The sequence below is a fragment of the Podospora pseudoanserina genome, chromosome 6 (assembly GCF_035222485.1).
Source record: "Podospora pseudoanserina strain CBS 124.78 chromosome 6, whole genome shotgun sequence".
Classification (NCBI taxonomy): domain Eukaryota; kingdom Fungi; phylum Ascomycota; class Sordariomycetes; order Sordariales; family Podosporaceae; genus Podospora; species Podospora pseudoanserina.
In genome coordinates, this window is record NC_085925.1 from 175,026 (window position 1) to 199,740 (window position 24,715).

Here is a 24,715-nt window from a genome sequence, read left to right on the forward strand (position 1 = left end):
GATTGCATCAGCCGTGAATCGAACACGGGGCCCATCGATGGCAACGATGGATTTTACCACTAAACCACTGATGCTCTTATGTAAGACGCTCAGAGTTTCAAAATACAACCCTCATTCTACTATTATCCCACCGTCATGGATGTGGATTTCGTGTCTGGTTCCTCTGTACGTGCTTGTTGCTCATCCATCCTCTACAACGAGGGTTTCCACTCTTTGTTTAGGTATAACCGAGTACCCATAGATTGGGCATCACTATTTACCTATGCACCACTGCCTTACCGAGCACGGCCCGGATCGGTACGAAACATGGCTTTCAGGGCACACGTCAACTTGTGACGTCATGGTCAAACATGCCAGCCCTGAGCCGCCCATGGGTTTCCATGTTTTTGTCCCTTCCCAAATGGGACGAACTGGAACTGCAGGACATATGAGGGTGACACCGACAGGATTCAGGAACATGCAACTCTAATAATGAACAACACCATCTCTACCCTCCCCCCAAGGTAGGATTGTTTTCGCCTTGCGAACCTCGAACGAACCCTCGAGATGCAACCTGACAGGCCCTCCCCCTCCACCACCAACGTCGCCCATGTCAACAGTTACTTCAACGGCGCCAGCCCGGCTCCAGAAGCCCAACAGTCGACAAAGGACTCTGGTGCTACCCCTCTGACCCCAATTACAGAGCAACCCCCTCAACATGTCGCCCCGGCCAGGCCCCCATCGGCACCGGCACGAAGCGTTGCCTTCCGACCTCTCGACCGTCAGCAATCAGCCATCCAACTCCGTCGTCTGCGACCGGCCGCCCTGGGATCCAGACTTACACCGACCATGACCCACGAGCCCCAGACGCAAGCACACGATTGGGAAGAGGACCATGCAACGGATGTGGGCAGGAGTGGTGGTCGACGACGGTCAAGCTCCGAACCGCAGAGACCATCCATGCCGAGGGCCATCGAAACAGTTCCCCCGTTATCATCGGTACCCGAGAGCCCCTCCCAGAGCAATGCGCAGCAGGATGGGCCACCACATACAGGGCGGTTCCACCGGGCCCTCGGTAGACGAAGACAGACTGTGCTGAATCCGCACCAAGTATCTGGCGGCTCAGGCGACGATGTGTATGAGTCGAGGGTTGTCGACTTTCTCGATGTCATTGGTGAGCTTTTCCTCCTCTCTGGCTGACCTCTCTAAGAAACATAATCTGATAGTTCAAACACAAAGACCCCGAGGTGGCGACTCTATCATCCATAACCAACATTCAAAACTCGCTCTTCTTGCCTTCACTGGGAAAGTGGGTGAACCGACGGCCGACATATGACCTCTCCCAACTACCACCAATGCCTGGTGCCTTCCCGCCTTCCAAGGAAAGTATAGCCTCTGCTGCTGCCGCTGTCCAGGGAGAACAACAAGGAGAACACGCAGGGCCTCGCTCACCAAGCCTCTCATCTGTCCTGACCTCGGAACCCCAATACGCAATTCTGCCCAACGATGCTTCGCTTCAGGGATGGAGGGAGGAGGACGTCAAGTTGCTGAACGACTATGTCAGGCACATGCTGCATTCTCGACGATCAAAGATCAAACAGAGGTTCAAGGCGTTTGGAAAGTATGTTAGACGACCGTTGGGGTTCCTGATCACACTCTACGCCACTCTCATCACACTGTTTGGGCTTGCCTGGGTTCTCTTTTTGATCGGATGGGTGTACGTCGGGGACTCGGAAAAGCAGTTGTATGCGATTGATGTGAGTTGCGATGCCGCCTTGCACATCTGGCTGATTGGAGCGTTTCTCTAACAGACACCTTAGATTATCGACTATGTCCTCGTGGCCCTTTTCGCAATCGTTGGAGATGGTATGGCACCCTTCCGAGCCAAGGACACGTACCACATGTTTTTCGTTGCCAGATATCACCGAAAAACATGGAGGCGCCGCGAAAGATTAGCGTTGCCCGAGCTCAAGGATCACAACGATTTGCCCATTGCGGAAGAACACCGCATTGCAGACGATGATCTCGAAGCACAACAAACGCAACAGCGATCAAGCTCGACAGAAAAGATTACACAAGACAAGGACGAGTTCGTCCCAGTCTTGTCAGAAAAGCAGCAAGCACGCCTGATTCATCACCAGTCAAAGCTCGCCAAGTCACACACGTTTTTCAAACCTCACGAGACGGAAACCCACCACGCATTTCCTTTGCGACTGCTTATTGCCATCGTCCTGTTGCTGGATTTGCATTCTTTGTTACAGATTTCTCTAGGCGCCGTAACTTTTGGCATTCCTTCCCACCGGAGACCTGTGGCGGCCACGACGACCATTCTATGCTGTTCCATCGTCACAAATATCACGGCCGGGCTCTTGATTACCATTGGTGACCGCAGGACGAGGAAGAAGGATGTCTTGGAGAGGTTAATGAGGCAGGAGATGACGGGCGAGGTGATCAAGAAGATCGAGAAGAAAAAGGAAAAGGAGAGAAAACAGGAAGAGGAGCTGAAGCATGAACAAGAGACAGGAGAAAAACCCAGGAAAAGTCTGAGTTTAGCATTGCCATGGAAAGACACTTCCGGGGACGAGGGAACGCAGACGGGCCACGAGAAAGAAAAACGAGCTAGGTCTCTGTCGGTTCCTCGAACCAAGAGGAAGAAAGAAAAAGAAGAAGTGGGGAGATTTAGCTCCGAAGTCGAAAGCACCCAGGGTGGAGGGAGCAAAGGCGCACAGGATACTGAAAGACTCAAGATGCCAGGGGCATTTGAAGAAGACTAAAGTCGGCTATCTTGGTTTCTCATCGGGGGGCGTTGGATAGTTACTTGGAACATGGCAAGGATGAGGTTGCGCATGCAGAATTCGTACATGATACCCAGACAGGATAATGATAATGAGAGGTACAGCGTTCAATTTGAACTTTGGACCCCAGCGTGCCTAGGAGTGCATCATCTATCGGGGGAAGCTGCGTTGTTGCATTGCTAAATTTGGCCTTTTTGATGTCGATCATGCCAAGAGACTGGCCTAACACCTTGGCATATTCTCTCACCCGTCAACAAAGCTTCTCATTACACTACAGTGCTACAAAGATAGGCACAGAACGGCATCCTTCCCAACGATAAGCAAGTGAGAAAATGTGATGGCCTAGTGTCGCATCAGTATGCGGCTGTTGCAAAGCAGCCCTCCCACCAGACCTGGAATCTTTGCTCAGAATCGGGGCTGAGGCCAAGACGCCGATCGGACGGCTGTAAAAGACAGGCCGGGAAGGTGGCGATTATATCCTACCTACAAACGGCAGGACCAGATAGACGCGGGAGCATGGTCGGCTATTGCCCCGTCTTACTGGCCTTGAGGTGTGGACGGGTTACACGAGCAGGGCGATGATCAATCTCTAAATGACCTGCCTGTATTGTATCTAGGGTAGGCAGTTCAACGGCCGGAACCGCGGGGCCGCTGATTGTCGCCCCGATAGTAGGAGATAGATCGAGGACGATAAAAGGTAGCAGATATCCCATCATCGCTCAACACAACTCTCCTGCTGGCACGCCGGCAGCACCCAGCACCGAGCACTTCCCGTCTTCCCTCTTCACCAAAGCAAAACCCTCGTTTTGGTTTCCAGCATCAACTCGTCGGGTCAAAATGAAAGGCTCAACCATCCCCTTGCTTTTTGCCGGAGTGACGTTGACAGCAGCGTATCCCATCACCGGCGACGTTGTCAACTGTCGTTCCGGGCCGGGCACCAGCTACTCGGTCGTGAAACAATACACGCAGGGCCAAGATGTCACGATTACCTGCCAGACCGAAGGTACCAACGTCAACGGCGTCACCATCTGGGACAAAACAGCAGATGGCAACTGCTATGTGTCAGATTACTATGTGCAAACGGGGGTCAATGGTTATGTGACAGGGAGATGCAGCGGGGCTTGCACAGCTCCAAAGTCTAACCAGGCAACGGTGGATCTTATTGCCGAATTTGAAGGCTTTGAGCCCAATGTTTGTATGTCTTCTTGGTTTGCCTTGGCTGTTATCTTCAAGCATTCTGACATGAGAGGACAGACATCGATCCTACTGGAAATCCAACCGTCGGCTATGGCCACCTCTGTCAGCAAGCTGGCTGCGCTGAGGTGCCGTATCCAATCCCGCTCTCCCAGGCTGATGGTAAGAGGCTCTTGGCGAGCGACATGGCGGTATGTTTTTTTCCTTGATATCCCGGCCATCGCTTGTCACAGAGCCCCTAACTCAAACAATTGCAGCGTTTCGAGCAATGCATCACAGCCATGATTACAGGAGCCACACTCAACCTGAACCAGTACGGCGCCCTCATTAGCTGGTCCTTCAACATGGGCTGTGGCGCTGCCCAAACATCGACTCTGGTGGCAAGGCTCAACAGGGGCGAAAATGTCAACACTGTCCTGGCACAAGAGTTGCCAAGATGGGTGTATGGGGGCGGAGTGGTGCTTCCTGGGCTCGTGAGAAGGCGAAATGCAGAAGTCGCGCTTGCACAGACGGCAGGGAGTGGACCAGCGTTGCCAGTGCAGTGTTAGATATCTGTTTTAAGTACACGTAATGGGAAGAAATAAACGAACTGGTGGTAGATTTGTCAAGTGTCTATTTATCTACCCATGTACTACATTACAACAGCCATATATCTTAACCTTGACCATGGAAGCTGTCACATACCCTCTTAAAAGTGAGGGGCATTCAAGAACAAGCCCATCAGGACACCACCGATAGTGCCGGCGATAGGAATTGTCGCAATCCAGGAGAGCATCAGCAAGCCGACCCGCTGAAAGTTCACGGCCTTGAGGGTACCATTGCAGAGCCCGACTCCGACGGTGGCACCAGTGATGCACATTGACGTTGATACAGGAAGCGAGTACTGGCTGAACACGAGTACTGTGATGGCGGCTCCCATCTCCATGGAGCAGCCCCTGCTTGGGGAGTGATATGTGATCTTGTTGCCCATGACTATGACAGCACATGTCAGCAACCAGAAACCTCACCCCTGACCGGGAGAAGAAAAGAAAAAGACTGAGCACTTACCCTTCATGATATTGTAGCCATATGTCAACAAGCCCACAGAGATGGTTGCTGACAAGACAGCCAGCTGCCAAATTGGCACCTCGGCTTTGCTGGCAGCGGCACTCCCAGTCGACCAGGCAGAGTAGATAACAGCCCAAGGGCCAACCGAGTTTCCAATGTCGTTGGCGCCATGAGCAAATGAAGCCGTGCAAGCCGTCAGAATCTGGACAAAGCTATATGTGTGCTCAACCTCGTTTGGATACTTCTTGGCCTCGGCGTACACCCTGGCCATCCGTTCACCCTCGGGCGTGCCTGCGATGCCCGACTGAGCGGCATGGATGTCGTAGTGAAGACCATACAATAGACCACAGACAACCATGGCCGGCAAGCGTTTCAGGAACATGCGGATGTTGTGAATCTCGTATATCCGGCCTGGTCCCATCGGGTTGTCGCGGAGGGTGCGCATGGCCCAGCCCATGGGACCCCTCTTCTTGAGCAACTTGGCGTGTAGCTTCCGCTCCCCTTGGGCTTGGATCTCTTTGTACGTCAACTGAACTGGGGCTTCCCCGAGCTCCGGGTCCTGATCCAGCTTCTTCTCCGGGTTGCTTCCGCTCTCCGTTGGGGTAGGTGAGGACTTGGAGGGAAGGGCCTGGGGCTGTTCCTCATCGCCCGAGTCCTCCTGGACAACGGCGTAATTTGGAACGTTGGCTCTGTCCATGACGGCAACTTCTGGTCTCTTGAACAGCAAAGGCCCGTAGATGAACATCCACCACTTGACTCCATGATCCTTCTTGATCACCTTGGCATCAACAAACGGCACAAAGAAAATGGCCGCCAGTATCCCAACGCCGGCACCTGTACCCATGGTAACGGCCGCGACGTACCAGCCGGGTTTCTTGTTCAAGCCCAGATTCGGGGATCCCTTGTAGACAATGGACAGCGTGCAAACGGTGCCGGCAATCAGGAAGAAAAAGGGAGACGAGTACACAGCCCATGGAACGGGGTTCTTTCTCAGGTGCACTACCAGCTTGATGAGCATGAAAATGGTGGCCCCAAAGGCGGCTGAGATGGCGGGTGCCATGACGAGCCCAGAGAAGATGGCACCCAGGCCCTTGCCGTCGTTCCAGCCCCATTGCACCTGTTTTGCGCCGACTGTCGCAACGCCCACACCTGTTGACAAGCCTGTTAGCATGACCGGTTCGTGCTCACTCTGTGGGAAAAGTCTGCAAACTAACCGGCAACCGCGGAGACCAAAGAGTATGTCGAGGAGACATGAGCCGAGTGTCGGGTGCACCACATGACCCAGGTCGACGCGCCAGCCAGGGCGCAGGTAAAGGCGAGCATCTGCACGCCGGCATTGTCTTGGAAGGCAGCGTGGGGGATAATGCCGTTCTTGATGGTCTCGGCCGTGCGGGCGCCGACGGTGATGGCGCCCAACATCTCGAAAATGGTGCCAAAGATCATGGCCTGTCGATAGGAAATCGAACGGGAACTAACGGACGTGGCCCAGGCATTTGCCACGTCGTTGGCGCCGTTGTTGAAGGCATCCAACAGGGCAAAGAAGGTGCCAATGACAAAAACATAGGTAAACTGGTCGAGTGCCATGTTGGCTGTTGGTTGTTGAGAGTGCTTGAACTACCTGGCGAAGGTCTGTCGGAGTTCATGGTCGGCAACTCTGCCTTTTGTCTCTTCCATTTTGAGGTGATCAGTGTCCATTCGGCTGGCTTGTCCTCATCTGTTTACCGAAACTGAACGCCATGAGGTGGTGACAGAACGAGGGCATTCTCAGTTCTGTCGTTCTTCTATGCATCTTGCTCGTCCAGTCAGCGTATTCCATATGCCCACGTGAAGACGGGAAATGCTAGGAGTGGCCCGCAAAATGCTGGCTAAACCCACTTCAGAGGTTGTGTTACATGCGAGGTAGCAGAAGAAAGATGCAGGGTCTCTGGTATGTGGCCAATGAAACGAGGGGAGCCAGCTAGGGGCTGAAGATCGGCGCCGGTCTCCGATGGATGACCGGAAGAAACTGAGGGTTGAGGAAAGAAATAACGCAGGTCATGACGCCTCTCAAGAGGCGTGCCACTCGAATGGTGGTGGAAAAGGAAGACGCATGCCCAGCCGGAACCCTTCCATTCGCTCGGGACCTTGGCTAAGGCTTGTTTAGGTCAAGCATTCTTAGCGCCAAGGCAGGGCAGGGGCCGAGGGGCTAGACCACGTTCCATGCAAAGTTCCTAAAGACTTCTACTCTGCCTCTGTCTCCTTGACTAAAATCCCAAACTGACTCGTGTTCGGGGGCTGGCTCGCACTTTCCGCACCTGCGCCGCTTTCACACCTGTGTTGCTGCACTCTTCCCGCCGTTGAACCGTTGTTGGTGATGCTGTCGGTCAGACTAAGTCATCGCCGAAGGACTTGTGCCTCTGGATCAATCTCGACAGCCTCTGAGGAAGTCTGTCTGTGTTTTGATATCATGGAATCAATGTCCAACCGCAAGTCCAAAGTCCCTGGCCATGAATTTTTTTAGTACCTAGGTGGTCTCAGTTTCCGTCATTCACAATGAAGCTACGCCATCTCGGTCTTGTTTGCGCTTGCGTCCGCCTTATCTCTGGCCACCGCCTCGAGAAACCAGCACCTCTACCACTCGCCACGCGGATTGTTACCCAGTTTCCCAATCCGACATGGATAGAAAACATCGCTGTCTGGTCGAATGGTGACCTCCTCATTACCGAGCTCCTTCCGAAACCCATTCTCTACACCATCGTAAATCCTGCCAGCTCAGCTCCACAGGTCCGCCTACTCCGTGACTTTTCTGCCAAAGAACCCCCTGTAGAAGGCTTGACAGGCATCGCCGAAACATTGCATGACGTGTTCGTCTTTGTCGGTGGCAGCACGACAAATCTTTCATTCCATGCTTGGAGCGTCAACTTCACTTCCGCAGCCCACAATCCCTCAACAACTACCGATCCTATTATCAAGAAGATTGCCGAGCTCAAAGATGTCAAGCTTCCTAACGGCGTTGCCACCCTTCCCGGCTCCCCGTCTTCCGTGTTGATTGCAGATTCTTTGGCCGGTCTGGCCTGGCGCCTGGACATTCTGACAGGAAAGTCCATCGTCGCTGCACAGACTCTTGAGATGGGGGCTCCCTCAAACGAGACGGACCCCCGCAAGAGAGTTGGCATCAACGGCATCAAAGTGCATGGTGGATTTCTCTATTTCAGCAACAGCAACTCAAGATCCGTCTACAGGGTCAAGATCAGGAAAGACGGCACACGAGACCCCAGCGCCCATGCGCAGCTAGTTGGCCGCTTACCGGAGAACGTGTCGTTCCTGGATGATTTTGCAGTTACCAGTCATGGTGGAAAAGGGGCAACTGTATTTGGGACAACCTCTTCTGACAATCGGCTGTGGGCATTTGTGCAGGGGAAGAGTCCGGTGGTTGTTGCCGGCGAACTGGACAAGTTGACATTGGCGGGCTCGACAGCAGCCTCGTTCGGGAGAGGGAAACGTGATAGAGACATCCTGTATGTAGTCACATCGGGAGGGGTGGCGAAGCCATTGAATGGAAGTCTGACAGAAGGGGGAAAGGTCGCGGCGGTAGACTTGAGGACCTTTTGTCCATCCATTATGATCGGGTAGAGTAACCAGCACCACCACTGCTCAGCGGCTTTGTGGGTTGATGCATCTGCCATTGTTGGAGACGTCAAAGAGGCCACTGCCTGAATAGGTAGACTGCCTACCAGCTTGCAAGAACTTATCACCAAGCATAAAATGAACCAGATTAGGACTCAACAGCAGTATGACTGCTCTTCATTAGGCACTCCAAAACGCTAGGGGTATAAAATTTTAAAACTAATCACAATCAAAACCAGAAAACCCAAACCAGTCATTACTCAAACCCGTTTCTTCCGCCGGCTTCCCCTCTCATCATTGCGTTTTGTCTATGGGTCTCTTGACAAACACGCTGCGCTCCCACCCGTCGATTTCATCATACAGCGTCACTCTGTCGAGCTCATAGCCGCCAATTTTGGGCAAAATCTTGGCCCAGATGACCCAGTACACCCCACCAGCAATAATGATGCCAAAGCCGACAACACAGTGAAGCCAGTATGGCAACTCGTCGTAGATGTTCTGACCATCCTCGGGGGGTACAAATGGCGCAATGACAAGGTAAATGTTGCTGAGGAAAAAGAAGATGACAACGGGCAGGGTGGCCGAGATAGGAGGGTTCCAGTTCCACGCCTTCCGGTTGAGGTAGAGGTAGATCAGGCCAAGAGCGACAAAAGTGTTGATGATGGCCAAGGGGTACGAGATGAGGTTGAGAATGAAGTTGTAGGCATCGCCGGGAGGAGGGGCAAGCATGATGATGACCGAGACGGCCCAGTGCTCAAACAGACCCGCGGTGGGGGCGTTGAAAGGTCTGTTGCTGGCCCAGAAGCGGGAGTAGGGAAGGATACCCTCACGGCCGAGCTCCTGAACCAGACGCCCCTGAGAAAAGATGACAGACAGAACATTGCCAAAGGCAGACAAGGCAACAAAGACGGAAAGGGCGCGCTCGGCAGTACCGCCAAAAACATTTCTGAAGAGCGAAGCAGCCACCAGGCGCTGGGCAGCGAGAATCTCGTCCTTGGGGACGGCGGCGAAGTAGGCAATGTTGACAAACATGTAGAGGACTGAGATGACGCCGATGGCCAGAGGAGCGGCGATCTTGAGGGTGCGGACTGGGTTCTTGGTCTCGGAGAGGGCGTAGTTGGCGTTGCTGTAGCCGATGTAACTCCAGATGACGTTGTAGAGGGCCGTCACAACACCATAGGCAGATCCAGTGGTGCCCTCAAACGCATCCCTGAAGTTGTGGGGCTTCTCGTCTTCAGGAAGCTTGACATGGCCGGCGAGAGCGACCCAGCCGGCAACGACGATGATGAGGATGATGATGACCTTGATGGTGCCGAGGAGGTTTTGCAGGCGGATCCCCCACTTGACGCTGGTGGCGTGGATCAGGAAGGCGGTGGTGATGCAAGCCAACCCGATGCCGCGCTGGTTCCACCGATCGACTTCGACGCCGGCAGCATGGAGAATGTACTCGCTGAGAAGGAGAAGGTTAGTCAGTTTCAAGTGCTCACATCACATCTTGCCAGGCGGGAGAGGTGGACATACCCAAAGACGACCGAGTTACCGCTGGCCCAACCAAGGAGAACAACGTAGCCAGTGTAGAGGCCAGTGGTGAGGAACTTTGGCTTGCGGAAAACGTATTCGAGGTAGTTCTTTTCGCCTCCGTTCTTGGGGATGGCAGTGCCGAACTCGAGATAGACAGCCGTGCCGGCAAGGGCAATCAGCATGCCGGCAACCCAGATGAACAACGACAGACCGACACTGCCGGAAAGCTTCAAGATGGAGCCGGGCGTGGCAAAGATGCCAGTGCCGATAACCCGGTTGACGATCAGAAAGACTGCAGAGACGATGCCAATCTGGCGTTTGGCTTCGCTGGCGCGCTGCAGTTGACCTGGACCACATATGTATGTTAGCTGCGTCGAACAGGATCAAAGAGAAGAGACAAATATCATGTACATACCCACTTCACTGCCCCCTTCGGAGTTGGCGAGGGTGCCCGGCTCCTTGAAGTCATGGCTATCACCCTCGGGGGCGGATCCCGTGAACTTGGACATGCTGCTGGCCCTGTGTGATTGGCGGGTGGGCTTGGAGGCTGGACGGAGCGGGTGGTTGTTCCAGAAAACAGCAGTTCGTCTGGTTGAAGCTATCGGTTTTATCTATTTCTGCTGGCCATGTCCCAGAACTTCAGATGGCAGCGGCTGATCCGTGTCTCGGCAAGGCTTCACAGGGATGGACCTGTCGCCACCGATGCTGGGCCTCGCTCGTCACCACAGACCTAGAGCCAAAGAGGCAGGAGATCAAGTCAGTTCTGCATCCCACGTCGACGGATCCCTGACTATATGGAACGCACAGAGTGGGCACATTTTGCTGTGCAATGCCGCTCTCACTGGCTCCAACCCTGCTTGTACGTCATAGTATCCGCGGCGGCGATGTCGTGATTTGGCGTCATGGCACCAACCACGAAAAATTTTTATCCTCCTTCCCAACGGCCGCCCCCGGGACACAAGCACGGTCAGCCCAAGAGCTCAAACCCATGTTTTCGATGGCCGGTTTCTGCAAGTCTGGCCGGGCCGAGGGTGCTACCGTGCCACCGGCCACGGGAAGTTTAATTTGTCTCTGCACCGTCTCTTTGGCCATGCCGCGCATCACGTCAATCCAAGCTCCACTTTGTGCCATCTGCTCGGTGAGGCTGTCTGTTGGACCATTGAACAATGGCGATGGCGACATTTTAGCCCCCCTCCAAACAGGCAGGTCGACAGCTTGCCCTCTGCTGACCACACGTCCTCGCTTTGCCGCGGCCCATCGTCCCTGCTCCTTGTCGTGCCATCAGTCCTTCGATGTCGATAAATGTCAGATGCCACTCATGCAGGCCGTGGCCTGTCAGGTTCGCTGGTCTCGGTGGAGATAGTTCACACCTCCTCATCGACAAACATGAAACCTGACATCCCCTATCTCCAGTTAGGCGACGGCATCCTCTGCTAGTCTTCATCTCTAATCGCCGCCCACTCTGGGGAAGACCCTCCCCTCCGTATACGGCCCGGAGGCGTCGCCGTGGACAACTCCAGACTCGGCTGACAAGGGAGTACCATGATCAATCCCCATTGTTGTTTTGTCCCCGATCTCGGATGCCAGTGCCGCGCTTCAGACTCCACTTCATCCTCAGGTGTTGTAAGGAGCCTGCGATTGCGGATCGAGTAGGCTGATGTGATATGTCTAACAGACGGCAGTTGTCAAACCGCAGCCATAGCCTTTGGACGACGTGCTATCGTTTAGCTGACAATAAAAGGGCACTCGGCATCGTGGGAACTGGACTGGTCGGCAGGTTGAATGTGGTAGACTGTCGAGGTCGGTCATGGAATGTTCAATTGAAAACGGATATCTTAGCATGCTGGTAGTGGAAAAGTCAGCAGACATCTATAAGTCTGAGGGTGCAACACAGCTTACCATAGCTGGGCTGGATCAAGGGCTGACCAGGCAGTCTGATACCACCTGATCGGCCAGGTGTCGAAAGGCCGCCATGAGGGTTTCACAGTGGCGTGCAGTTTTCAACCTCAGGTTCGTGCGAGGTCACTGCTGCCGGGCCTCGGAGGGGATGGCTTCCATTAATAGACAGACATGAAAGAAGCTCAATGTCCGACATTCGCAGTGACGGCATGCTAGCGGATGACGCAATTGCGGAATGGGCCAGTTTGTGACAGTCCAAAATCCCCAGAGCCGCCAATTGACTCCATCAGGTTGGCGAACGACATCCTGAGATTGGGTCAGTTTAGGAACACATCGATGACAGCCGGAGAGTGATCACGCAATCTCTCCACTACGCGCCCATCTCCAAGGCCTCGTGTGGATAACTTGCTGCTCTTTGGGGATTAGACACTCAAACTAAGGTAACTTAGTTGCCGTTGCGGGGGCAGATCATGGCGCTTTCCCGTTGATGCAACCAGGTACCGTATCATTGCAGCACGGCGTCTACTACACCAAGTAGGCCCAGTTATCATGTGCACCTTCCATACTCTCGATAAGGGTCCTGGCACATCCTGGGTGCTTGAACCATGGATGGTTTATGCAGCTCTGGTGATATTAGGCTGTGGGTCCGTTAACCCTGAATCCCTGAGAGTTTGAATGTTTACAACATCAAGCCTTGTCAAGTGGATGTGACATGAAATTGTTCTATAGGTATATTATTTAGTGGAACAAAACAAACTCTGAAAACCACGCAAGCTATTACTTCATGCGCAGCAGATAGGACTTCGTCGAACTTCTGCAAGACCGAGGGCAGGATACCTCGGCTCCTTCTATTAGAGTCTTTTCCCTGATAAAATCAGCCAGAGCCTGTATATTGTATCATGTGTGAGCTTTCAACAGTGTGTTGGTCTAGAACAATACCTACCTGCTCTGTATGGCCCAAGGGTAGATTTACTACCTGAGTTAGATGTGACATATGACAGACCTCCAGTACATTTTGAACATGTAGATCCCTGGTCCAGGGGTGCTCTATGTACACATAACAATTTCATGTTTGATTCAAACCCTATCTGCAATAACTGTGGGTAAGGTAAGGTACCTCTGTATGGTGTTGAACAGCCATGTTCTTGGCCCAATGGGAACCTGAAACCAGGCTCAGGACACAAGTACCACTAGTATCAAAATTGAGGATCAACCCCGTAGAAAGCGAGCAATGATCCGTGGACCAACGGGAACAAACAAACACCAGAGGATACTGTCTAACCTCGGACTCCGAACGGCCGAAAATATTACCACCCCAAAACATATTCATTGCTCGCAGAGTGACTCATGAGAATGTTACAACAGATACTCCTCAAATGGCTTTAGCCAGCTTGCTGCTATTTCCTGGGAAGTATCATAATGTCTAGACAAAATTTAATCCTGCTTAAGTCCACTAGGACTCATCCCTCCGGCAAATGCGAGCCGGCCATGCACGCCGAGTCAAGCAGACCGAGTTCAATGTAACATGCCTTGAACTAATCACAATAGCATTTGCTTAAACAGGACTAATTGTATGACCGAGCCGCAAAACTGCATGTATGGTCTAACCTGATGCATCCCAAACCGCGTCATCGTGTTCTCGATGTGATCCTTCAAATCAACCCCTTGGTCTTGGCGACAGGACGCACAAAGTATCAGGTCGTCTTCCAGGAATTCTCTCAAAAATTTGCACAAAGGCTCTGGCTGCCTGTCTATGGTGCTCTGCAGATACGGATCATGCAGACGCTTTCACTGAAGCGTGCTGCGGCGGTGGCTGCACACCCTTCCAGCCTCAAGCTCAACAAACGCCTTGCCCGCATTTCTATCCTTATTCTTAGCTTCACCCTATCTGTGGCTCTGTTTGCTTGGACCAAACAGCATGACCGGCACGCCCAGCGATCCTGGCTCTCAGGGCTGTTGCACAGAGCAAAGTATGGTGGAGAACGGGAGACCCCCTTTTACCCTCACGACACAACAACCAGCTTTTCACCCGTGTCTTTCCCTGCGGATCAAATCGAGAACTTGTCCACCAAAGACATGTGTGCTTCCTTCCCCCACTACCTCATCCGAGAACACATCCAACCAGTCTTGAAGATGGGCCATGGCGAAAACCGCGACATGATCAATGCCCAGCTCAACAGCGTATCCGCCTGCTTCCACCCGGATGAGCTCCTCATTTTCTCAGACCTCCCAGAGACACTGCCAAATGGGCACCAGGCAGTCGACATCCTCCACAACCTTCCGCAGAGGTACAGGATGATCAACGACACCCCCGAAGCCCAACCAGAGCCCGACTTTGCTGCCTACGAAGCCATGCACGACCTCTTCCGAGCCGGGAACCTGACTGCCGAAAACAATCCGACGATGAAGAATAAAAGGACCGGGTGGAGGTTGGACAAGTACAAGTTCCTGGCGCAGGTAGAGCGTGCCTGGACCGAGAGAAAGAACAAGGACTGGTATTTCTTTTACGAGAGCGACACGTTTGTCTCGTGGGACAATGTGTTCCGGTTCCTGTCAACGCTCGATCCCAACAAGGCGCTGTACATGGGGAGCCCTTCTCCAGGCCGTCGCGATCCCAAGACAGATGAGGAGACTTGGTTTGCCAACGGAGGTCCGGGTTATGTGCTTTCGCGGGGCGCGATGAGGGTCCTGTTTGAGAAGAGACCTTCGTCGCGGGAAACGGGGGTGTGGACGGAAGAGCCGTTTCTCCTGAAATACATAAACGTTGTGAGGACAGACCCGTGTGGTGATGCCATTCTGGGTTGGGTGCTTTGGCTCGTAGGGATACGGCTCAGCGGCTTCTTTCCGTCGTTTAACACGTATGCACTACACTCACTACCATACACACAGAGGTTGTGGTGTCAAAGCTTTTTGACTATGCACAAGCTAAGCCCAAAAGAGATGGTCCGGCTTTGGAGATGGGAGTACGGAAACAGGAAGCTGGGTCGGCCGTTGATGTACGCCGACTTGTTCGAGAGCTTCTTCCTGCCGGAGATTGAAGAGGCTGATTCGAGAAACAACTGGGACAATACAAACTGGGATCGGCTGGCGCGTGGCAGTGATGTATACGTTGACAGTGTGGAGGAGTGCCGCGAGGCCTGCGAAAAGAAGACCAGCTGTCTTCAGTATCATTGGAATGGCAAACAAGCCAGAAAGTGTGTATTGATGCCCTTTCTCACACTGGGGCGAGCAAAGGATCCCGAGACAGTGGTGAAGAAAGAGGGCGGAGAAGAGCGATTCGTTTACACCAGTGGCTGGATAAAACCTCGCATCAAGAGCTGGGCCAAGGAGCATCCTTGCGCGATACCTGACTGGTTGAGTCCCAGTACTGAAAGGCATTATTGATAAGCGTCACGGTATTTGTCTCCAACCGGAAGATTCATGGATCTTGAAAACAGTACAAAAGAAGAAACAAAAGGCAAAACAAAATACACAGCAAAGAGCTATAGAGACAGCGTTGTCAAAATTCATTGGATATCGTTTTATCCGATCTTCCACCGTCGCTAGGTACCTAAGTCATGACAACCCCGAACGAAGTAAGCAGGCAAGAGTATTTCATCCTAGACAATCCTTCAAGATTCTTACCCTCCCCCGTCGATATCCATAACTCCATGTCTTCTGGCCGCCTCGACAATAGCACACCGGCTGAGCCTGGACAGTTCAGTGATGAACTCTTCAACTAGTTTGAGCTGCAGCATCTCATTTTTGGCAACCTGCTTGATCCTCATATTCCTGATCATTTCAGGCGCCGAGTCTAACAATGCGACATCAGCTTCCGCTTGTGGCTCCAGGGGGTTTAATAAGACGCTGCAGAAGATGTTGAGAACTGCTGACATGGGGTAGAACAGCATCATACAGAATACCTCTGGCGCCATCAGCACGGGAAGCACACTCCTCAGGTAGAGCAACGTAGAACGGCTAGCTTCTACACTCAGAGCCAGACTAGAGCTGACACCCTTCATCTCCTCACCAGGCACCACCTCGCCATGAGCGCCCCAAGCCCGACATCTTCCCGTGGCGCGGTGGATGGTGGCTACCAGGTAATGATACTCAAAATTGATGACAATGGTTCGAACACTGTCGTGGGCTTCACTCAGCGCTTTGTTGACTCCCACATGGCGGGAAATCGAAAGGGCGGGCCTGTGTTTGAGCGGGACAGAGAGCCGCCACTTTTCCAGCTCATCGTCGAGTTCTCGTATATTCCGCAACAGCTCGGCGTCTGTCTTGCGAAGGGCTTCGGCCGAGTAGAGCAGCTGACATGTTTTTGACTTGATGAGCGTCAACCTCAAGTCGCCAGGCAAGCTTGGGATCATGGTCTCATCATCGTGGTCGACTTGCATATACCGGTCGAGGTATTGAGTCAGGGCATAGTTGGGCGGCAGCGACAGGTCGCAATGTTCGTCTGGGATGCAAGGCGGCTGGCCAGTACGCAGAGAGAGCTCCTTGTCAAAGTTGTAGGTCAACCAAAAGAGCTTGCGGAGAAGCTTTGGTGCCCGCGACGCCGGCGAAGAGGATGACCAAGGGTTGGCGATGGTGTGTGCGCCCAGCATAAACATGATGCGACAGGCGAGGGAGAGACATATGAGAGAGGACTGAACCCGGCCGGCAAAGAGCTGGTACATGGTCTAGTAAGCGGTCAGCAGGTGAGAAATCACGTAGCAGAATTGGGAGCTTGAACACACTGACCAACATGATCATGGTCTGCAAACTAGTCAGAGTAAAATCGCGACGCAGCGCGGCTGGGAGCAAATGCTGAGCCTTTGCAGCCATCACGTCTCCTTCTATTGGCGGCACTACCGGCGATTCGGAGCCCACAAATAAGGTCACCATGCATAGAAAGGCAAAGACACAGGTTTTGGCAACAAGAAGCTCATGGGGACCGGGGCTTCCCAGGCCGTAGGCGGTGTCTATGGTCTCCTCAAACAGAACAGTGTCCAACACAGGGAACACCAACCTGAAGTGAGAGGTGCCAAAGAAGGCGAGGTATCGATCGGTCACGGCCCTGTCCGGCAGGGACGGCGGCTCCTTGATGGGCGGCAGCACATCCTCCTTGCCCAGCTGCGGCGCACCGCGGTCAACTTCATCGTCATCCCATACGGCAGGAAATACGGGGGCCTGGCCGGCACGGGAGCGAATCCACTCCCGGCCCGTGGTCGAGAAATGCGGAACTCCGTTGTACGAGCTGATCTCGCCAAGGTGGTACCCGGCAAAGTGCAGCTTGCCGAAACAGGGCCGGGAGCCAGATACGGGGGACGGTGGAGGCAGACCCTCGGGATCTCGGCACGGGGAGAAGGTGTTTGTGGAAGAGGACAGCGGCGCTGGAGCGGTCAGAGGGTCCATCAACAGAGCCTCGAGCGGCTGCAGCTTGTGGGTCAGGGTCTCTTCAGGTGCGTGAGGAGTCGGCCTGTTATTTAATCTTGTGCTCGATGGCTTCTTGGACACGCCCCTCTTCCTCGGGCGTATCTCACGATCAAAGGTGCATTCGAGGTCATGGTGTTTACACCAGTCACAGGAGGGATGGGCGGGTTCACACTGAATCTACAGCAACAGGAAAAGAGACCAGCGGGACACAGTCAGCAACTGGACGATAACGTGGATGTAATCCGATTCTGGGTTGCACACCTTTCTCTTGTGACACGCATCGCAAGCCCGCTTGCGCCCCATAGTCGGCAGCGGGAGCGGGAGAGTGGCCTTGACAGAGAGCGATGACGCGGGGATTTGAGGCCGCTGACAAAGCGCCCGGTCGGGTTTGATGCGGGTGTGGCAACTGGAGGAAATGGCAGCGGGCAGCGGGCAGCGGGAAGGATGACGCAGGGTGTGTCAATCAATCAGTGGAAGCGACGCGCGACATGGCAGCTGTCAAAAAGTTGCCATCGAAACCGAGTTTCAGACTCGTCAGTCCTCAGCTGGGCCCAACATTCTGGTTTCCTGATGACTTTTTGCACCGAGCTCAGCGAGCTGGGTTCAACGATGTCACTACTCACCGCTCACCGCTGTCTCTTGCTTTCGAACTCGAACTCGTCCCAAGAAAAAGAAACACCGTCCGTGCCCGCGGAAGCGGCATGTGCCGTGCCAAGCAGCCAAGGGCAAACCCCGCCCTGCTGGAACATTGGTGGAAGCTTTCTTCACTTTCTGCCGAACCACCCGAGATTTCAAAGCACCGGGGCCGGGATTCGACCTCTGCGCGGCCTGCGCCTTGATCATTGCCTTATCTCCGTCTTATAACCCCCCGAGACCATCGGCAGGCAATGCACTCACCGTCCGAACCCCGTTCGATGTGGGCGCCTTGGCCCCCGATGGCACCGTTGCCCCCGTCTCGCGATGCCGAGCATTTGTTACTGCCCATTGGCAATCCACATCCCGTTCGTTGAGATCGATCTTCATGTTTCCAGAACAGTCACCATGTACGTAACATCGACACTCTTCTCGATGACTCTAACGTTTGTTGACCAAGGAAGACGATGACCTTTTCGTATACCCGCTCAGGTGCCCCATTTTTGAGATTGGCACAGCTCCAGCGCACACTTCCCAGACAACTCTACGCATTGTGACTAAGTGGTTCCATCCTTGGAGAGCTTGCGTTGCAGTGTCCACTCGTGTCAAGGCATCAAAACCAACACCGGGATCAGGCCGTCACCAACTTCGTGATTCAGGAACAGAGTGGAGATGTGAGCATCCACACTCCTCCACCATCGCGGTGATGGGTTGGCCGCCCTGCCGATGCCGATGGCCGAAGCTGACTGAGAGGAAATGGGTGAAAAGAAAAAGTCAATTAAATAGCCATGGGGGCCTCGTTTCTTGGCTCCGATTCTCTCTTGGTCCTCCATCCCATCGTACCGGTCCCTCTCAACCCCTTCGCCGGCAAGCCATCATGGAGACGGCACCAGCTTCCAACCCCGACCCCACGGGAGTCGTCCACGAATGGAAACTCAAGCACAAGGTCGAGGCCATCCGTGAACGCGACAGCCGCTCTGGCCTTCCCCTGAGAGAGCTTGGTGTCACTTGGAAAGATCTCACCGTCAGCGCCATTTCCTCCGACGCCGCCATCCACGAGAACGTTATCTCCCAGTTCAACATCCCCAAGAAGATCCAGGAATCCCGCCACAAGCCGCCCCTCAAGACCATCCTAGATAAGACTCATGGCTGCGTCAAGCCAGGAGAGATGCTCCTGGTTTTGGGCCGTCCGGGCTCGGGGTGTACGACCTTGCTCAAAATGATTGCCAACCACAGGAAGGGCTATCAGAACGTGGAGGGAGATGTCAAGTATGGCAGTATGGACGCATCGGAAGCGGAAAAGTACCGTGGCCAGATCGTCATGAACACCGAGGAGGAGCTCTTCTTCCCCTCCCTCACCGTGGGGCAGACCATGGACTTTGCTACTCGTCTCAAGATCCCCTTCCAGCTGCCCGATGGCGTGCAGTCCAAGGAGGAGTACCGCCAGGAAATGATGGAGTTTCTCCTGGAGAGCATGAGCATCACCCACACCAGAGGCACCAAGGTCGGCAATGAGTTCGTCAGAGGTGTTTCCGGAGGGGAGCGAAAGAGAGTGTCCATCATTGAAACGTTGGCTACAAGAGGCAGTGTCTTTTGCTGGGACAACAGCACAAGGGGTCTCGACGCGAGCACGTGAGTTTTCTCTGATGCATTTTATATGCCCTGGGGTCATCAGCTGACACAAGGTTCAACCAACAGAGCTCTGGACTACACCAAGGCCATCCGTGCCCTGACTGACGTTCTCGGGTTGGCCTCGATTGTCACATTGTACCAAGCAGGCAACGGCATCTACGACCTCTTCGACAAAGTCCTGGTCCTCGACGCCGGAAAAGAGATCTACTACGGCCCCATGAAGGATGCTCGCCCGTTCATGGAGCAGCTTGGTTTCGTGTGCCGCGACGGAGCCAATGTTGCTGACTACCTCACCGGTGTCACGGTCCCTACTGAACGCTTGATTGCCCCCGGCTACGAAAAGACCTTCCCCCGCAACCCCGACCAGCTGAGAAGCGAGTACGAAAAGTCCAACATCTACCAGAAGATGATCGCCGAGTACAGCTACCCAGAGACAGAGGAGGCCAAGGAGAAGACCAAGCTGTTTCAGGGCGGCGTCGCAGCTGAAAGGGACAGCCACCTCCCCAACAACAGCCCCTTGACCGTTTCCTTCCCTCAGCAAGTCCTTGCCTGCATCATCCGGCAATACCAGATCCTCTGGGGCGACAAGGCCACCATTGCCATCAAGCAGGGCTCGACACTGGCACAAGCCCTGATCTCCGGTTCTCTCTTCTACAACGCCCCCAACAACTCGTCCGGTATCTTCCTCAAGGGAGGTGCCTTGTTCTTCGCCCTTCTCCACAACTGTTTGCTCTCCATGTCTGAGGTTACCGATTCCTTCCACGGCCGCCCCGTGCTCGCGAAGCACAAGGCCTTTGCCTACTTCCACCCCGCCGCCTTCTGTATCGCTCAAGTCACTGCCGACATTCCCGTTCTGCTGTTCCAGGTTTTCATTTTTGCCATCGTTCAGTACTTCATGGTCGGGCTCACCATGACAGCCGGCGGTTGGTTCACATACTGGATTGTTGTCTTTGCTACCACCATGGTGAGTTTATTCCCGCTTCTGTCTCTCCCTTTGCCTCGCTAACGGGGTATTTCTTCTAGTGCATGACCGCCTGCTTCCGCATGATTGGTGCTGCGTTTTCCAACTTTGATGCCGCCTCCAAGATCTCGGGCTTGGCCGTCAAGCTGCTCATCATGTACACGGGCTACATGATTATCCGGCCCAAGATGCACCCCTGGTTCGGCTGGATCTTCTGGATCAACCCCCTGGCTTACGCCTTTGACGCTCTCCTCTCCAACGAGTTCAAGGGCCAAATCATTCCTTGCGTCGGACCAAACCTCGTTCCCACTGGACCTGGATACATGGGCCTCGAGGTTGGCCAGCAGGCATGTGCTGGCGTGGGCGGCGCCGTGCCAGGTCGCAGCTACGTTCTCGGCGATGACTACTTGAGCTCCTTGGAGTACGGAAGCGGCCACATCTGGAGGAACTTTGGAATTGTCTGGGCTTTCTGGGCCTTGTTCGTCACCATCACGATTCTGGCCACCACCAACTGGAAGTCTGCGTCTGAGGGTGGGCCCTCCTTGTTGATTCCCAGGGAAAAGTCAAAGGTTGGGCTTCATGGCGCTCGCAGGAACAAGGCTGGCGACGAAGAAGCGGCCGTTGACGAAAAGGGCGGCTTCTCCTCGGGCAGCGGCAGCGAGACGGACGAGACACTTGCCGTCAAGGGCGCAGATGCGCAGATGCAAAAGCAGGAGGTAGATCTTGTTCGCAACACTTCGGTCTTCACATGGAAGGATCTCTGTTACACTGTTTCTACCCTTGACGGCGATCGCCAGCTCTTGGACAACGTGCAAGGATGGGTCAAGCCTGGCATGCTGGGTGCCTTGATGGGCTCTTCTGGTGCTGGCAAGACCACTCTCTTGGATGTCCTTGCGCAGAGAAAGACTGAAGGTGTTATCAAGGGAAGCATCATGGTCGATGGTCGTGAGCTGCCTGTCTCTTTCCAGAGAAATGCGGGCTACTGTGAGCAGCTTGACGTGCATGAGCCGTATGCTACCGTCCGGGAGGCGCTCGAGTTCAGCGCCCTTCTGCGGCAGCCTCGCGAGGTCCCCCGTGAGGAAAAGTTGCGCTATGTCGACACCATCATTGACCTCCTCGAGCTGCACGACCTGGCTGACACCCTGATTGGCCGCGTCGGCATGGGTCTGTCTGTGGAACAGCGCAAGCGTGTCACTATCGGAGTCGAACTTGTCGCCAAGCCCTCGATCTTGATCTTCTTGGATGAGCCCACCTCGGGCCTCGATGGCCAGTCTGCCTACAACACGGTCCGCTTCCTCCGCAAGCTCGCCGACGTTGGTCAAGCCGTCTTGGTCACGATTCACCAGCCCTCGGCCCAGCTCTTTGCCCAGTTCGACACATTGCTTCTGTTGCAACGCGGCGGAAAGACGGTCTACTTTGGTGACATTGGCGACAACGCTGCTACTGTCAAGAACTATTTCGCCCGCTACGGTGCCCCCTGCCCCAAGGACGCCAACCCTGCCGAGCACATGATCGATGTGGTGTCTGGCCATCTCTCCCAGGGCCGTGACTGGAATGAGGTTTGGCTCTCGTCTCCCGAACACAGCGCAGTCGTCAAGGAGCTTGATGAGATCATATCCGAGGCCGCTTCCAAGCCTGCTGGCTATGTGGACGACGGCCGCGAGTTTGCCACGCCCCTTTTGGAGCAAACCAAGGTTGTCACGAAGCGCATGAACATTTCCCTGTACCGCAACCGAGACTATGTCAACAACAAGATCATGCTGCACGTCTCGGCCGCGCTTATCAACGGCTTCAGTTTCTGGATGATTGGCGACGACATTTCGGATTTGCAGATGATTCTTTTCACCATCTTCCAGTTCATCTTCGTCGCTCCCGGTGTCATTGCCCAGCTGCAGCCGCTCTTCATCGACCGCCGCAACATCTTTGAGGCCCGCGAGAAGAAGAGCAAGATGTACTCTTGGATTGCCTTCGTCACGGGTCTGATCACGTCTGAGATTCCTTACCTCATGATTTGCGGCGTCTTGTATTACTGCTGCTGGTACTACACAGTCGGCTTCCCTACCTCGTCCAAGCGTGCCGGCGCGACGCTGTTTGTCATGCTCATGTACGAATTTGTCTACACGGGCATGGGCCAGTTCATCGCAGCCTACGCCCCCAATGCCGTCTTTGCCTCGCTCGCCAACCCCTTCGTCATTGGAATCTTAGTCGCCTTCTGCGGTGTCTTGGTCCCCTACGCACAGATCCAGGTCTTTTGGAGGTATTGGATCTACTACCTCAACCCCTTCAACTACCTCATGGGGTCCATGCTGGTCTTTGCTGCCTGGGACTGGCCCATCAACTGCAACCCTCACGAGCTGGCCAGGTTCGATCCTCCCAACGGCACCACTTGTGGCGACTACCTGAGCACCTATCTTGAGAAGGGGTACGGCATGGCTGCGAACTTGTTAAACCCCGATGCTCTTTCCGAGTGCCAGGTCTGCCAGTTCAAGTCTGGAAGCGACTACCTTCGCACCATCAACCTGATGGAGTACAGCTACGGCTGGAGAGATGCCGGCATTGTCGTCATCTTTGTTATCAGCTCGTATGCTATGGTCTATGGCTTGATGAAGCTGAGAACAAAGACCAGCAAGAAGGCTGAGTGAAGAGCACTACTGGTTTTCTTTTATCCTATTTTGGCCTTGTTCACGGGCTTTTGGTAAAACGTGTACATTTTTTGCATACTCTTCTTTTCTTTTCTTTTCTTTTCTTTACCCACTTTGATACCTTGATAGACATTTTGCATAGACAGACATTCACATAATTAATTTCAATACTGTTCCTGTTGATCACTATGCCTTCATAGGTGCAAGCTCCCTCCCCACAAGCCTCTCTGGGCTATCCTCACCCGAGCTGTAGACATCATCTGGCATGGGGGGCGCAATGGAAGCGTCGCCCCTCTTGATTTCAATAATCGAAATGACGGGCAGCAGCAACATCAACATGCCCAACAGCTGGCCGAAGCTCCACGTCTTTTCCCCCTCATCAGACAACAGGACATCTGGTGTGCCAAACGCTTGGGAGAGGAGGTAGGCCCGCGTGGTGGCCCCGAAAGCAATGCCTGCCATGGCAACAATGCCCATGGCTTGTACCACGCGAAAAGCGCGTGACTTTTGCCTCCTGCTCTGAAGATACCAGGTGGCAAGCCCAAAGATCAGGCAGTTCAAGGCTACCACGACCACGGTAGCCACCACGTCCAGGCCGCCGAGTCTAGTCGTATCAGAAGGGCGAGTCCAAGCACATGCGATGGGCAGGGTATCCGGCAGATCTTTGATCTTGGCCTGCAGCAAAAAGACGCCGTACACGATGGAGAGGAGCAGGTTGAGGAACATCAAAAGCTGTCTCATCCATCTGAGCACCCAGTCTCTCTTGAAGTCGTTTACCAGAGACAACAGCGCGGCGTTGTGGGTGGCCATAGACAAAAGAGAGAGCATACAGATGATGAAGAAGTGATACGGGGAAAGCTGCCACGACTTGACCAACCCGACAGACTGCAGGCCGATACCCACGAGAATCTGCTGATCAGAGTAGCCCGAGAGCAGCTTTCTTCGGACGATGGAGGGGTTCCGGATACACTTTCTTGGCCACCGAACATCGTGGAGAATGAGACTTGCAGCCATGCCTATGACAAGGAAGGCGGTAATTGTGGATGATAGCAAGACCTGGGGCCCACGTTTTGTTAGCTAATTTGATTCAGCCAGGTAGTTGGACTCGACTTACACCAGCTCCCGCTACACCGGCATCGCTTGCAATGCTTTCTGGAATGACATTGCAACTTCTGCCTGCAAAAGCCGCCATTTTGCTTTTCGGCGGTTTTTTTCGGTTTGTTTTTTTTATCTTTTTCGTTCTGTGGGTTGGTGAGGAGAAAAGGAAAAGGAAAAAGAAAAAGAGGATGGATACACAAGAGTTGCGAAGAGTGGCAATTTGCGAAAAAGAGCGGAGGTGAAAACAAGAATAAGGTTATTATATGCGTGCTGGGTGAAACAGATCGGCGGCCGACTGGTGTAAATGT

General features: G+C 53.9%; 9 protein-coding genes and 1 non-coding gene across 10 annotated transcripts; 6 read left to right on the forward strand and 4 right to left on the reverse strand.

The window, feature by feature from the left end:
- Positions 1–3: 3 nt before the first annotated feature.
- Positions 4–74, forward strand: QC764_0088190. Its single transcript has one exon. It is a non-coding gene; the product is annotated as a tRNA-Gly (tRNA).
- A 147-nt stretch (positions 75–221) lies between these two features.
- Positions 222–2,969, forward strand: QC764_611580 (uncharacterized protein). Its single transcript, XM_062949636.1, has 3 exons — positions 222–1,153; positions 1,219–1,736; positions 1,800–2,969. Exons 1-3 carry the CDS (start codon positions 547–549, stop codon positions 2,751–2,753), a joined length of 2,079 nt encoding a protein of 692 aa, XP_062797054.1. The 5' UTR covers positions 222–546; the 3' UTR covers positions 2,754–2,969.
- A 642-nt stretch (positions 2,970–3,611) lies between these two features.
- On the forward strand, positions 3,612–4,566 carry QC764_611590 (uncharacterized protein; the record flags this gene model as incomplete). Its single annotated transcript, XM_062949637.1, has 2 exons — positions 3,612–4,130; positions 4,226–4,566. The coding sequence occupies 2 exons, from the start codon at positions 3,612–3,614 to the stop codon at positions 4,514–4,516; spliced, it is 810 nt and encodes a 269-aa protein (XP_062797055.1). The 3' UTR covers positions 4,517–4,566.
- On the reverse strand, positions 4,541–7,133 carry QC764_611600 (uncharacterized protein). Its single transcript, XM_062949638.1, has 3 exons — positions 6,230–7,133; positions 5,016–6,164; positions 4,541–4,940 (listed from the first exon to the last, which is right to left on the reverse strand). Exons 1-3 carry the CDS (start codon positions 6,597–6,599, stop codon positions 4,657–4,659), a joined length of 1,803 nt encoding a protein of 600 aa, XP_062797056.1. The 5' UTR covers positions 6,600–7,133; the 3' UTR covers positions 4,541–4,656.
- A 414-nt stretch (positions 7,134–7,547) lies between these two features.
- Positions 7,548–8,627, forward strand: QC764_611610 (uncharacterized protein; the record flags this gene model as incomplete). Its single annotated transcript, XM_062949639.1, has 1 exon — positions 7,548–8,627. The coding sequence occupies one exon, from the start codon at positions 7,548–7,550 to the stop codon at positions 8,625–8,627; it is 1,080 nt and encodes a 359-aa protein (XP_062797057.1).
- Positions 8,628–8,771: 144 nt separating this feature from the next.
- MUP1 (methionine permease) lies at positions 8,772–12,403 on the reverse strand. The gene is made up of 4 exons (XM_062949640.1): positions 12,042–12,403; positions 10,558–11,985; positions 10,143–10,488; positions 8,772–10,071 (listed from the first exon to the last, which is right to left on the reverse strand). Exons 2-4 carry the CDS (start codon positions 10,649–10,651, stop codon positions 8,916–8,918), a joined length of 1,596 nt encoding a protein of 531 aa, XP_062797058.1. The 5' UTR covers positions 10,652–11,985; positions 12,042–12,403; the 3' UTR covers positions 8,772–8,915.
- A 1,249-nt stretch (positions 12,404–13,652) lies between these two features.
- Positions 13,653–15,508, forward strand: QC764_611630 (uncharacterized protein; the record flags this gene model as incomplete). Its single annotated transcript, XM_062949641.1, has 1 exon — positions 13,653–15,508. The coding sequence occupies one exon, from the start codon at positions 13,653–13,655 to the stop codon at positions 15,423–15,425; it is 1,773 nt and encodes a 590-aa protein (XP_062797059.1). The 3' UTR covers positions 15,426–15,508.
- QC764_611640 (uncharacterized protein) lies at positions 15,499–18,095 on the reverse strand. Its single transcript, XM_062949642.1, has 3 exons — positions 17,703–18,095; positions 16,767–17,618; positions 15,499–16,705 (listed from the first exon to the last, which is right to left on the reverse strand). The coding sequence occupies exons 1-3, from the start codon at positions 17,742–17,744 to the stop codon at positions 15,662–15,664; spliced, it is 1,938 nt and encodes a 645-aa protein (XP_062797060.1). The 5' UTR covers positions 17,745–18,095; the 3' UTR covers positions 15,499–15,661.
- QC764_611650 (uncharacterized protein) lies at positions 17,972–23,496 on the forward strand. The gene is made up of 3 exons (XM_062949643.1): positions 17,972–19,706; positions 19,773–20,670; positions 20,730–23,496. The coding sequence occupies exons 1-3, from the start codon at positions 18,781–18,783 to the stop codon at positions 23,307–23,309; spliced, it is 4,404 nt and encodes a 1,467-aa protein (XP_062797061.1). The 5' UTR covers positions 17,972–18,780; the 3' UTR covers positions 23,310–23,496.
- On the reverse strand, positions 23,358–24,662 carry QC764_611660 (uncharacterized protein). Its single transcript, XM_062949644.1, has 2 exons — positions 24,424–24,662; positions 23,358–24,365 (listed from the first exon to the last, which is right to left on the reverse strand). The coding sequence occupies exons 1-2, from the start codon at positions 24,499–24,501 to the stop codon at positions 23,496–23,498; spliced, it is 948 nt and encodes a 315-aa protein (XP_062797062.1). The 5' UTR covers positions 24,502–24,662; the 3' UTR covers positions 23,358–23,495.
- Between the last annotated feature and the right edge of the window lie 53 nt (positions 24,663–24,715).

Bases quoted from the DNA above. Each gene is read 5' to 3' on its own strand.
- QC764_611580 (XM_062949636.1), top strand. From the start codon at position 547: ATGCAACCTGACAGGCCCTCCCCCTCCACCACCAACGTCGCCCATGTC. The intron at 1,154-1,218 runs GTGAGCTTTTCC...TCAAACACAAAG, and splicing joins CGACTTTCTCGATGTCATTG to ACCCCGAGGTGGCGACTCTA. The intron at 1,737-1,799 runs GTGAGTTGCGAT...CAGACACCTTAG, and splicing joins AGCAGTTGTATGCGATTGAT to ATTATCGACTATGTCCTCGT.
- QC764_611600 (XM_062949638.1), bottom strand. From the start codon at position 6,599: ATGGCACTCGACCAGTTTACCTATGTTTTTGTCATTGGCACCTTCTTT. The intron at 6,165-6,229 runs GTTAGTTTGCAG...GCTTGTCAACAG, and splicing joins TTTGGTCTCCGCGGTTGCCG to GTGTGGGCGTTGCGACAGTC. The intron at 4,941-5,015 runs GTAAGTGCTCAG...GTGCTGTCATAG, and splicing joins TGGCTACAATATCATGAAGG to TCATGGGCAACAAGATCACA.
- MUP1 (XM_062949640.1), bottom strand. From the start codon at position 10,651: ATGTCCAAGTTCACGGGATCCGCCCCCGAGGGTGATAGCCATGACTTC. The intron at 10,489-10,557 runs GTATGTACATGA...TATGTGGTCCAG, and splicing joins CGAAGGGGGCAGTGAAGTGG to GTCAACTGCAGCGCGCCAGC. The intron at 10,072-10,142 runs GTATGTCCACCT...TCTCCTTCTCAG, and splicing joins GGTAACTCGGTCGTCTTTGG to CGAGTACATTCTCCATGCTG.
- QC764_611640 (XM_062949642.1), bottom strand. From the start codon at position 17,744: ATGGGGCGCAAGCGGGCTTGCGATGCGTGTCACAAGAGAAAG. The intron at 17,619-17,702 runs GTGTGCAACCCA...CTGTTGCTGTAG, and splicing joins ATGCGTGTCACAAGAGAAAG to ATTCAGTGTGAACCCGCCCA. The intron at 16,706-16,766 runs GTCAGTGTGTTC...ACCGCTTACTAG, and splicing joins TGCAGACCATGATCATGTTG to ACCATGTACCAGCTCTTTGC.
- QC764_611650 (XM_062949643.1), top strand. From the start codon at position 18,781: ATGGGTTGGCCGCCCTGCCGATGCCGATGGCCGAAGCTGACTGAGAGG. The intron at 19,707-19,772 runs GTGAGTTTTCTC...TTCAACCAACAG, and splicing joins AGGGGTCTCGACGCGAGCAC to AGCTCTGGACTACACCAAGG. The intron at 20,671-20,729 runs GTGAGTTTATTC...TATTTCTTCTAG, and splicing joins TTGTCTTTGCTACCACCATG to TGCATGACCGCCTGCTTCCG.
- QC764_611660 (XM_062949644.1), bottom strand. From the start codon at position 24,501: ATGGCGGCTTTTGCAGGCAGAAGTTGCAATGTCATTCCAGAAAGCATT. The intron at 24,366-24,423 runs GTAAGTCGAGTC...CGTGGGCCCCAG, and splicing joins CCGGTGTAGCGGGAGCTGGT to GTCTTGCTATCATCCACAAT.